Source organism: Myodes glareolus, chromosome X (genome assembly GCF_982192425.1).
Source record: "Myodes glareolus chromosome X, mMyoGla1.1, whole genome shotgun sequence".
In the NCBI taxonomy this organism is placed as follows: Eukaryota; Metazoa; Chordata; class Mammalia; order Rodentia; family Cricetidae; genus Myodes; species Myodes glareolus.
Genome location: NC_142053.1, coordinates 42,988,235 through 43,001,685, shown reverse-complemented (window position 1 = coordinate 43,001,685; position 13,451 = coordinate 42,988,235). Strand labels below are relative to the sequence as shown.

General features: G+C 39.4%; 1 protein-coding gene across 1 annotated transcript in view; it reads right to left on the bottom strand.

Annotated features, from left to right (window-relative positions):
* The window catches only part of Lhfpl1 (LHFPL tetraspan subfamily member 1), a 49,395-nt gene that overhangs the window by 33,759 nt on the left and 2,185 nt on the right, over positions 1 to 13,451 (bottom strand). The window contains exon 2 of the mRNA XM_048442090.3: positions 8,536 to 9,166. Coding sequence (XP_048298047.1) covers positions 8,536 to 8,917 — 382 coding nt within the window. The 5' untranslated portion in view covers positions 8,918 to 9,166. The remainder of the gene's footprint in view (positions 1 to 8,535; positions 9,167 to 13,451) is intronic.

Here is a 13,451-nt window from a genome sequence, read left to right as displayed (position 1 = left end):
AGGATCTAGAAAGAACTGGGAAAGGGGAAAGAATATGGTCAAAATATATTGTGCGTAAATTTTAAAAATAATAATTTCAATGAAAGAAAATAAAATAAGTAAAAATGTGCATTTGTATCTATACATAAAGGACTCTAAATCAGCATACCACAGAGACATCTACAAACCCATGGTTAGTTTCAGCACGATTTACAATAGCTAATATATGAAACCAGTTTAGATGTTTGTCAATAGATGAATGGATAAAAAAACATAACACATATACACACAATGGAATTTTATTCAATCATAAAGAGAAACAAAATCATGAGACTTGAACGAAAATGGAAGTAGAGATCATTAAGATAAACCAAATAAACTTGACTCAGAAAGACCTACATTGTTTTCTTCATGTAAGGTACCTATTTTTTTAAGCGTATATGTAGAACAAAATGCAGGTGGGCATCTATATCAGTGAATGAAAGGATCTAAAGATCAGAGAAACAAGGTAGGGAAGTGAGTGAAAATCGTAGCAAAACCCATTATTTTCCATTCTGTTTTATATAAAGTAACTTTAAAGTTACTAGCAGTAAAAATGTAGATTCTTGGGTTTTATCACCAGGTATTTAGATGCATACCAGGAATATGCATTGTTAAAACTCCCTGTGTGTAGATGTATATGCTTCTGGTAACAATACTAAAGAAAAATACAATCATATTCACAAAGCAGGTGATTGGGGGAAAACAAGTTTAAAATCCTAGCCCTGCCACATATGAGCTGTAGCTTTGGTTGGTACTACCATAGTGTGTTCTTCCTAACTCCTACTTTTACTGCCTTTCTAACCACAATACATCTGCTCCTACTGGGTATGGTGGTGATCATGTTTAATCCCAGCACTCAGTAGGCAGAGGCAGAGGCTGATGGGTCTCTGTGAGTTCAAGGCTGCCATCCTGTTCTACTAGCAAGTTCCAGGACAGTAAGGACTATGCATTGGTAACCTATCAAGAAGAAGAAAGGTAAGAAGAAGAAGGAAGAAGATGGATGAAGAAGGGGAAAGAAGAAGTTGTTTATCCAACTTAGTTTCACTTGCCAGTAAGAAGGCAAAGAAGACCTTCTGGAGGCTATTGTTATCCTTCCTTTCTTCTGCTGGGCAAAGCAGGTGTCCAATGGACCACCATCACACCATCTCCTATCCCTTCATCTTGTCCCCTTCTAATGTGGTGGCTAACACAAAAGCAAATGTATTACTGTAGTTTGAATTCCCTGTGCTGACCACACAGAGGCTTGGGGTGATAAGTATCAAAACAAGATACAGAGGTAAAAATCTAAAATAACATGAAACCTTCCCTTTAATTAACTTACTGCTGTCCCAGGCCGTCAGTCACCCAGAACAATTATTTTCCATAGTCCACCAGCAGCTGTATAACCCTCTCTCCAACACATATCCCCAATAGGTTTGTGCCTGATTTTTATTTACGGGAAGTATTAGCCTTCCTATTGGTTATTACAAACCTGTATCATCCTTCCTCCCCATCCATAAGTGAGCAGCCATTTTGTTAATTCCCTCCAACTACCACCAAGTCCCCTACCTTTCTAGTCAAGATTGGTTAGGTAGGCTCAAAAGTACTATCCCAAACGAAAGTATGTAGTAAAAGGAGGAAGCAGCGAGCTGCATCCCACCACCCAGCTAGCTTAACCCCTGGAATAACCACACAGAAATTGCATTAATTTAAACACTGCTGGCCCATTAATTCTAGCCTCTTCTTGGCTAACTCTCACATATTTGTTTAACCCATCTCCATTAATGTGTATTGTCACTTGACTGTGATTTACCTGCATGAGTCTAACCAGTGTCTGACTTGGAGATGAGAGCCATGGTGTCTGCCACACTGCCTTCTTCCTCCCAGAATTCTGTTCTGTCTACCATGCCCATCTAAAAGCTGCCCTATCAAAAGGCCAAGGCAGTTTTCTTTATTCAACCAATCAAAGCGACACATAGAATGATTCTCCTACACCAAAAGCATAGTAGGTGTTAAAGATTGCAAATTTGCTCAGTTCTTACTCTTACAAAAATCTCAAGTAAAATGTAATTCTGGAAAATTGACAAGTATGCACTCTGTTTTCCTTCTAGTTCACTTCCATTCATTTGACCTGATATCCTCTTTCAGAGCTGTAGGATAGCTTATATCTGCTAGTGATGGTAAAAGGCCAATGAAAACTTTACATACAGGCATTGAATTAGAACTGGCCTTTGAACGATGAGTAAATATTTACAGGCAGAAATAATTACAAAAAGATACAATTTCATGAAGTGACACCGTTTCCTTAAACATTTTTTGTGTATTCTGAAATCTTTCTCAGAACCTTTGCAGTAGAGACCTGGAAATGTGATTAGGGTATGTAAAATGCTTCAACTATACTGTACTATTGTAGTTCTGGGTTGTGCATATGTTTGAAACATTTTATAGTATATTAAAAGTAAACCAGCCTGCAAGGCTGTGTGAAAAGCAGATAACCAGGGCCCTGATCAGCGCTGAAACAACCAAAAATCTGTATCAACAAACACTACAGGTACTTCATAAGCACATGGTTCATGGTCCATTCCACAAATCAATATCCTAGTATTGATTTCTGAAAGGGAAACAAGGAAAAATTAAAAACACCTGTGAAACCCTGAGATGGCACAAGAGGAAAAGGCATATGATGCCAGGCCTACCGACCTAAGTTCAATGCCCAGGACCCACGTGGTGGAAGGAGAGAACCAAGGGAACTGAATTCTTTAAGCTGTATACACACATACACACACACACACACACACACACACACACACACACACACAAAGAGAGAGAGAGAGAGAGAGAGAGAGAGGCAGAGAGAAACAGATAAACAAAATTAATAGAGTGTAAAATGTTCTTTAAGATCCCAAACTGAAAGTTAGAAAAATCTAACTCACCTCACTTTGCTACTTGACTCTTGGCTGGTAGGTAAACCTCCTTTATTATCTTACAAACTCATGGCAACTTTTAACATCCTTTCTCAACACAGGAAGAATAAGTGGCATGAAGTCTGGTAAGCATCAGAAGAAATTCATAATTTCAATAAAGGTTAGTGGTTTTCTTTCCACTGGTATGGAATCAATTCATGGAGTTGCAGTTATCCTAGATTCTGACTATTTATTGTAGTGTTGCAACAAGCTAACAATATATGTAATAACTTTACTTTATGTTTCAAAATAAGTAAAATAGTGATATTGCAATTTTTTAACCTCAGTAACTAATAAAAGAATTGAGATGATGGAAATGCTCATTGCTCTGATTTGGTTATTATACAATGTACACACGTATTGAAAGATAACAGTTTTCAGAAAGACAGTATCATTCCTGAGATCAAGTTCTCTGTTATCTCTCTTCAGTGCCAACATTTATTCAGTTGGAGTCACCTAATATTGTGGGCTTACACACAACAGTGCACTGGTGACTGTCAGATGTGTAAAAGTCTCCCCTTCACAAAAAGTATATGTCCAAGGCAATGGGTTGCTTTTGGGTTTGGGAAAGGCTCCATAGCAGAGTTTCTGGGGATATTAAAAAAAAAAACACAGAACTTTCCACCTGTTGCTGCGTATATCAGAATGGAAAAATAAACTGGAGAGTTGGAGAGTTCATGTTCTTTTAAGCATTCCAGGTGATTCCAATACATTTTCTGTTCTAGAAAGATTCTTGGCTTACTTCGAGTAACCTGATCCAACATCTTACACTTTTTTTCCTGCCAAGAAGTTCCTTATATTTACTTCTCACCTATTCTTTCTTTGTTTAGTTCTCACTGAAGAGAAAGGATAATTCATAAACATCTTACATGTGTATACACAGGGGAATGTGAATAATGATCATTTTCTTGGGGACCGAGGGCAAGTTAGTTGGAAACCTCAGCATTTCCGGTGTTGAAATAATCTCTTGACCAGATGTTTCCTTCACTGTTTGGAACAGGGCACAGGGATCCCAGTGGAAGACTCTCTGGACCCTAGCTTGGCCAGCTGGATCAGCTGCAGGTGGAGCAAATGGGACCCAAGGGCCCCATCAGGTCACCTTGCTGAGTATGAGTCAGGCCAGCAGCTCTTTATTTCTTCCTGTCTCCCCCACTTCCCACCACTCATCTCTGTGGGCAGCTGCCAGAGCAGGGAACAAGAGTCAGGCAGGGAGAGGAGGGATTTCTTAATGGATCCTCCATCTCTTCAGTGGTTTGGGGTCTGGCAGAGATAATCCAGACCTGAACCAAATTGGCTCCTCCCCTGATGGATTTCGGTTAATGCAATAGCTGCCGAGAAGTAAGGCGGTCTCAGGGAAACAAAATCAATTTCCCCTAGCTGCCCGAGAAGCACAGATCAAAGCCCACATGCCCTTTTTTCTTATTTATTTATTTATTTATTTGTTTTTTTTTTTTTTAGTCTGTCTGCTAGCCACGGAGCTCTAATTGCTGCTCATGGTTGGCTTCTTGCCACTGAGGAAGCCTCTCTCTTAGTATCTGACCCAAGACCTTTGAAGAGACATAGGAGTGGTCAATTGCCAAGTGAATCCTAGAAACTCTGGTGATCCAAAACACTGTTCCCTATCCCTTCACATTGGATACAACTTAGCAGTCACCAGAGTCAGCAAAGGAGGCCTGGCTGGCTGTTATCTGGCTGGTTACAGACAGGGAAACAGCAGAAGTCTAGCAGTCTATTGCAATATCATTCCACTGTCAGGGGATAATCCTGATAACACATCCTTACTCCTTTTCCCTTAAGCTAGCATACAACATATTCCATTTCTTTCTGTCGTCGTCATATGTAATTGCTGTTGATCTTTGTAGACTATTCTTCATCACCGACTCCGAGCCTTGTATCCTTCCACCTCCAATGCTCTGTTCACTTACCTGTCACACTCATTCAGTTGCCCTTTTGCACCTCTCTTCTACTCCTTCCCTTCTTGTCATTTTCTGGCACATTTCATTGTCTGCATCCACACTCACACTCATACATGTGTGTGTGTGTGTGATGTGTGTGCATGCACATATGTGTATAGATATGCATTAAAATTTAGGACTGCATATCTGCATATGAGAGATTATACGGCATTTGTCTTCTGAATTTGGGCTCTCTTGGTTAATATAAATTAAATTATATTAAATTTAAAATTATTATTAAATTAATTATAATTATTAAATTAATTATATTAAATTAATTAAAATAAAAGATCTGTCTATTTTCGGGAATTTTCATTGTTTCATTTTTCTTCACAGTAAAATAAATTTTTATGTTTATATACCCATATTTTCATTAAAATTCATATGCTGATAAGAATCTAAACTGATTTTGTTTCTTTGATATCATGAAGACCAGGAACAAACAAGGATGTATATATGTCTCTGTGGTAGAAATACAGTCATGTACGTGTATACTCAATAATAGTATAGCTAGATCATACGGTATTTCTTATTATTAATTTTTTGAGAAAATTCTAAGCTTATTTCTAAAGTGTTCTCAGCAGTCTGAATTCCTATGAGCCATGAATAAGACATCTTTCCCCACATTTTCATCAACATTTATTGTTATGTGTTTCCCTGATGATAGCCTTTGTCACTGGGGTGAGATGGGCTCACAAATCAATTTAACTTGCATTTTCTAATGGCTAAGGATGTCGACCACTTTAAAATATTCATTGACCAGTTGTATTTCTTCTTTTGAGAATTGCCTGGTCATTTCATTAGGCTATTTATTGGTTGACAGTTTATTGGTGAGCATGTATGTGTTGCTTTTTTTAATTCTACATATAGTTTAGATATTAACTCCTTGTCTGAAGCATAACTGGAAAAGAATTTTCTCCCATTCTACAAGATTTCTAATCACTCCAATGACAGGATTTTTTAGCTGTGCAGAAAATTTTTAAAATTTTATCTAGCCTATCACTTGACCTTTCTAAGGCTGTTGTAGATGCCACTTTATTTGTGGTTTTAAAGATGCCCAACTAGATGTAAACACTGCAAGTATATCCCCATGAACCAGTACCTTAGGGAATATAAGGTGACAGAGTCATCTGAGTACCAAATAATACCTGTCACCAAGCCAAAGTTTTATTCCAGACATCTTGGGGAATGTCAAAGTCCCCATTCTCATTCCACATTTCACCTCAAAATTTTTCTTTAAGTTTCTAGATCTTGTAGATGAGATCAATGGAGGGGCATTATATAGAGAAGCCTAAATGTTATAAAAGTCTCAGTTGGGCTCCAAAGAGGAAGCAAGCGTAGAGGACAAGGAGCTAATAACGCAGTTTTATAGAGGCTGCTGTTACAGTCCTTCTGGTTTCTGCCACTTGCAGCCTCCTAACTTTCAGCTTGGTGCTCTCAGAGATGCAAATGGAGCTAAATTGTCACTCTCCTGTCAGATGAGATGGTTACTCAAAGCATAATAGGCATAAATAAAAGAGCCAGGCAATAGTGGTTTATGCCTGTATCCCAGCACTTGAGAGACAGAGACGGGTGTGTCTCTGTGAATTGAAGGTCAGCCTGGTCTACAGAGTGAATTTCAGGACAGCCAGGGCTGTTACACAGTGAAACTGTGTCTTGAAAAACAAACAAGCAAAATGTCTATAAAAGAATGAACAGATGGAAACTAACCCAAGTCTCACATGTTCACATTATCCCAGAAAACAGCAATCACCCTCTCTTATCAGTCAACTTTCACTTACTGAGGAAATATATTGAAGGAAATGTTGGGCTAACTTCAGCATGCCCACAAACGTAGGTGAAAAGTTAGCCAAAGGCTGATTTGTGTTACTCATGGAACTCTCCAAGAGAAAACAAGTATCTGGTTTCTAGCAAAATTAGCAACATGTTTGGTACCATGGCATTCAGGAGGAATCAAATTCTACTTTTGATTTCTCTAGAAAACCTTTAGCTGCAAAAAAGTAGAAAAATTAAGACATATGAGAAATAGAATGATAACACATATGTGAAAGATTTATAGTGAAACTGAATAAAGGAGGAACTAGAAAGCCAAGGGCTTCTCAGAGGCACATTTTTTTTTCTGAGCTTTAATTACCAAAATTTCTCCAAACAAAGCTAAATACTCTCTGTGGAAAAGAAGATACAGAACCAAGTCTCTCCAATCCCTACTCCATTGAGAATATTTGTCTAAGTTCATGACCATCTTACTCCAAGACCACCTAAATGCAGTCTGTCACTGGAGAGAAAAATGAAATGCATATATGAATCATATTGCCAGGGGATATATTCAATGGAAGTGAAATACAAAAAAATTAATATCATTAGCATAGGTAGGCACAGGTCCATGTCACAAACAACTGGAATCCAAGCATCCTGACTTTTCTTACCACACTGTGATACTAGTAGAAAAGATGGTGTTAATGGAGTGGATGAAAACTCCAAAACTTGCACCAACAAATGTCAGCAGTGTGTTCTACAGTAGTTCTTCCAGGGCCCCATGGAAACATACAAAATAGTACAAATATTACATACATTTTCCTATCTAAATTGAGTTTTTATTCTTGGTTCAAATTAAGCTAATCTCACCATCTTCTTGCGATCTTCAAGTTTTGCATTTTTTTTCTTTTTTAGACCACTATCCAGCTACCTGCATCCTAGGCCGATTGCACTAAAATTAAGGGAAGCCTGAATAAGGCAAAGAACAAAATAGGGTATGTCAAGGCCACAGGAAATCTGGGTAAAATTATTTTATGGATACCAAATGGTACTAACCTTGGATATAGACCAAAAAGTATTTATGACTGTCTAGAAAACAAATAGCATTTACTACTAATAGAGGTATTTTTTTTTGGTGGGGATAACTGATATTTACCAAGTGTGTATATATCTAGCTGATCAGTATCCTCTAAAGTAACTACCAAAAAAAAGTTCATAGAGATCACCTTTATTAAGGATCACTGATATTATACTGGACTATTATGCTGTTATTGGAAGTCAGAATGGATAAAAAGTCTTAAAAATTTTATTACATTTGGAAGTGTTCTATGGTATATAGACTTGAACTGTGTACTAAACTGAGAATTATGTAATGACATATTTTTGGTTTGGTATCATTTTATTTTTAATTGACACATGACTTGAAGCACTAAGGCTCTTCTCATTCTAGTTTATAGATTTAGAAGATATATAATAAAGTACTGTTGACTACTGTCTCCATACTTACATATAGAGACAGAATGAACTCTTCCTATGCAACTGTATTTGGGTGCCCATTATTCATTCTCAACTGCCCTACCTCTATTGATCATTGTTCTTTTCTCATATACCTTGATGTCTATTTTAGACAATGTTATTAAGTAGACTCCCTGTAAGTGAGAAAAAAGGAGACAAAGATAATGATAGCAACTCTGTCTACTACCTTAATTTTCTGTGAATTCTCAATGAATTTCAAGGAAATCTCACTCATAGCTTCAGATTAAGAGTAGAAGAGGTGAGAGTGTATTTTCCCATACTGCCATTTTCCCCACTTCCATTACCCCAAATCTCCACAACCTACTCAATCCCTAGGATAGTCTTACCTCCTACAAACTGTGCAGCTCCCATGCAACGCCCCATCATTCTAGAGATGAGTTCCTCCATGCAGCATCCTAAGACAGCAGCCATTGCTACCAGGAGTAACAGCGCACAGCCAGCACCTGTCACCACTGTACACATCTGCCATGCCAGGCTTGGGATGGCAGTGAAGCTGGCATAGCGCCCACATTCTTCCACCATGATCAGATTGTGCCCGTCTCCCCGCACAGGATAGTTGCATCTCCTGAAGGTGCTGAAAGAGACTGGCTTCCCTAGCTGTGATCCAAACAGCCAATAAGGAAGGAAGTAACTGGTAGAACTCGCCACAGCAGTAACTAGGGACAGGAAGGCCCAGAAGGTGCCTACCAGGGTGAGGCTGCTCCTCATGCTCTCAGGTTTCTCTGAAAGGATGGGAAGACGAGATGATTCACAGCAGCAAAAGCAAAAAGTCACGATGTAGGCTCCACTGGCCTGTTTTCATCAGGTTGGCAGGTTCTGGGGCTCACAGGTGTGCCATGTGGCTCTTGCTTCTGGAAGAGATCATTCTCTCAAGTGTCCTTTGAGTCTTTGTGGGATATTGCTTTCCATCATCCTTTCCTTCTGAGTTCTATGGTTCAGAGTTCTATGGCCGCTAGGCTGCAGTGGAAAAGTCACAGAACTGATTTAGTGACTGCTATGGTAATGCATATGGAGCCTGATCAGTCAACGTATTACTCTTGTCACACAATATGGAACCAATCATGAGAAGAGAGTATGAAAGTAAGACTGTCGCAAGACTCCCTGGGGATTCTAGTTAGATGAGTTTTTGACACAGTTCTTCAGAAAATAAAGAGGAACAAAGATCACGCATCTGCCCCTATTGTAGAGGTAAGATGGCAGTGTGAGATGTTCCATTTTGACTTAGAGTGTCCAACAATGTGTATGCTTTTCACAGAATAATCAAAACTAAACTGGTAAGATAAAATAAAAGCTGCCTAGTTCTGTATTGTATAACTATTACTGGGTCACATCCCACACAAGAACTAAGCAATAACCTGCCAGCCAGCAGCACTTATGCCTAGACTAACTACCAAGAAAATCATCCACATCCTATGCTGGGTACAGCTAATAAAGCTTCTCATCTCCCAGAAACATATCAAGATCAGGCTTCCTCCGGGGAAGGAACATATATGTACAGCTGCATGGGACTTTCAAGATTCCCTTTGGAACAAGTAAGCTCAGTTTCAGGATACTGGCTTTCCAGTGCTAGTAGCCTCAGCCCAGCTCACAAATGGCTTTCCCAGACTCTCCTCTGTCAAGAATCAACCACTTCCTTTCCAATCCATTAACCTGCCATTGCTTTCTGGCTAGTTTCTCCACTAATGCAGCTAGAGGCCACACTGTAGCTTGATGAAATCGCTGTAAATGTCTCTAGCAGGCAGATGGAGGAATATTTCAGAAACTTCTCTCTGATTCACCACCACTTCTTAGAATTTTAAGTTGTAGTGATATTGGAAAGGACGAGTGCAAAACACAGGGACTAACTGTATGAAGCCACCATAATGTCACTTTGAGAGATCAACAGGAACAAACCTTACCTGTATCTAAGGTGTCAGGATCTAGGTGTATGTGATTTGTAAGCATCATCAGATACTGTTTGGCACAGGGTATGCAGTCCAATTCATGTTTGCTTAATGAACTTTTTTTTTAAATCATCCAATTCCAAGACTGGCAGAAACTTTAATGAATCACCTAATTCAGCCTTCTTGTTTTACATATGTGTGAGTTTGGCTCAGTAAAGCAGGAAGTGATTTTTTTTTCAGTCACTGTAACCAGACACACCGGAACCAGAAACTGGAAATGCAGATTACTAGTCCAGAGTTTGGAGACCACGCAGTGCTAACCTGCCTTCGCCTATCGTTTTACAGATGTGAATCTGTGGAGGAAGTTCTTTACCCAAGAGGGAAAAGCTAGAGGGATACACAGAACAAACTAGGGTCCAGTGATTTGTTCCCCAGTATTATGCTCTCTTTCCACTCCATCACAATTCCCTTCTTGAAACGTATGTGTTTTGTGCTGTGTGCTTTGTGCAGGAAGGGAGCCGAGACCATAAATTGCAGGTGCTTACTTTGGAATGTTAAGGTTTGTAAAGAAAGTACCATGATCTGTTCCCCTGAGGATGAGGCTTTCTGCCTGAGAGTTGGGAAAATGAAAGAAAGATGTGGTGAGGGACTGGAGGCCAACAGGGGAGGGAGTGGAACTGGTTTGAGTAATTGCTTTGAGAAGGCAGGTATCCTTTACCACAATGAGGTAATGCTTCTGCGTGTTATGCTGGCATTTGTAAGAATATGAAAAGCACCATCAGTGCTCCATCATGGACTTCTTGCTGAGACCAGATGGGGAGAAAGAGAAAGCTAGTGAACAGCTACTGGCATCATCATCAATGCCCTTTCTCAACCTATCATTGCACGTCCTGTGCTCAGAAATCTTCTCGGGTTTGTAAGTATTACAATTAGCTCTCCAATTCCATATAAGCAAACTGAGGGTCTGAAAGTCAAGTGATTTTCACAAGGATACACGATGACTCAATAATAGAGTTATCATTTCTCAGTCTCCTACCTACACACAACCTTCTCTTCTTGCACAGTGTTACCCCAATAGAATTATAGCATCATCCTGCATTATTACACTTAAAAATCTTCGTAATGTCATATCCACAAAAGTACTTCAGAATGGGGCAAAAATTACAAGCCAAGACAGAGAAGTTCAGAGGAATGTTCATTTCTCAAGACATAACATATAACAAGAGTGTCGACTGCTTCAAGCCCAGCACTTGTAGCCTGACGTCATCACTTTGAGCTCATCCAGCATGATGACTAGGAAGAATGGCAGAAAATATAAGGCAGAAGAAGACAGTGGCATCAGTGAGTAATACACTGTGGTAGAAAAGAAACCCAGCTTTGTAGAGTCCACACCTAAACCCACAAGTGCTGGAGAGGAAAAGGCAGGGGGATTGAAAGCTTAAGTTCATTCTGGGCTACACAGCCTGGCATTCTTAAATTTTAGTATGAATATATTTAGCTAAAGAAAACTCAATGTCTTTTAGAACTTAAATACTTTAAACTTTGAGAAAAACGAATTCCCTTATTTTATTAAGACTTGAGTAAACAACAAAAGCTGCCTGGAACTGAAGGATTTTCTGTAAGTAATGTGGGCTTGTCTGTGACAAATTCAGAAAAGTCCAAAGCTACCTGCAGTGAGATGATTTAGAATTGCAGATGTGGTTAGTCAGCATCATTAGTGGGCAGCAGGTTGAGAATCACTGCCATCGATAACTCTCTAACGGGCTCTCTTCATGACTCAAAAGATATGAAGTTAAAACTGACCAAGAAAGCCAGCATTGGAAAGATGAAATGTATACATTTTGCCTCATGCCTCTCTCAATCATGGACTCTTGACCTTATCAGATTAATGCTTAGGTTGTGGGGTTTTGGTGGCTTATTATTCCTGGAGCACATAATGAGAGTGAGCCTACCTTTCCCTAGCTGGGCAGAGAACCAGAAGTATGTGTGGAGTCTGTGCACCCACATTCCTGCATGTTCCCAGTTGTTGGGCAGTGAAGCACAGTTTAGCAACTGCTTTTAGTTACATCACCTGGAACGGAGTAATCCCCTTGATGGCAGCCTTCTAAAGCAATCCGAGTTCATTCCCAGAAACTGGTTCAGTCATTTTATTCTCACCTCAATAAATATCACAAACAATGCTGTCCTTCGTTGTATCCTAATGACCCAAACATTTCGTATGTGTGCTACCTCTGTTTCCCTGTCCTGAAAGGTCTAGCTATACAGACACCCTGCATTTTCGGAATCCAGACATCACCACCGTACTTCCATTAGCCAAGCATTGGTAGGTAGAGATTTCACTTTGGTTTGATGTGTTCTTTTATTAATATATTTTCCATCCCTCAAAATGAATACTCTCCTTCTCTCTATAGCAACCATTATCATAGATTTTTCTTAGGTTTTGCTATCACATTTATCTACTCTGATGTGATCACTTAATATCAATTAAATTAGAGACATTTTATATTTATGTTTTGCATAATGGAAAAGGTGAGGGGACATCTTCACCTATCTCACCTCTTCCCCAGTCCTGGTAGAAAAGCTCACAAATGTTTTCATTCCCACTGGAGTACATTGTATAAATTCTGAGTTAAAAATAAATAAAACAGTTCCCAAGGGCAACAGGATTCACACAAAAGAGACTGAGCTGCAGGTGCTGAGCAAAAATGACTGCAAGCATGCTTGAACGACAAGTTGGTTTATTGGCATTAGTGTGAGTAAAAGATACAGACAAATCTTTCTCCTCAGCTCCCGGGTAGCGTGTACTGGCTACCTGCCAATTCTGTTACATGTATATCTTCTTCAGTGTTGACACATTACCGGGAAATGAGCAAGACGTGCAGACATGTATGTCTAATAGGTGGAGTTCTCTTGTATCAGGCTGACTATATAGTCAGTCTACCCATTATAGACCTTTCTCATTTAAACAATACCTCAAAAAAGTCTACCATGTCTCAATCATTTCCTGACTACCTTTTCTGCCACCTACACTCTCAGAAGCTTCTCCTCCACAATAACAAGTGCTCCAAAGTCTTCTGTGCTTGACTCCCTCTCAAGAAAATGTCACTAAATAGGTTTTATTTTCTCCTGGTACCTTTGTGACTCTAAGAACAACTCACTATTTTTTGACTTCAGTTTTCAAGATTGCTGGAACTTCTTCTAGGTTTCCTTCCCCAGCCATGCCTCTCTTTTGTGTGGCCTGGAAAGCGTTGCAAAAGCAGCTGTGTTGGGTTAGTTTGCTTATTTGCCTGTACATCACCATCCTTAAGTACAGCTCTCCGAGACTAAAACTTGAGAATATATCCAGGAAGCAAGACAGT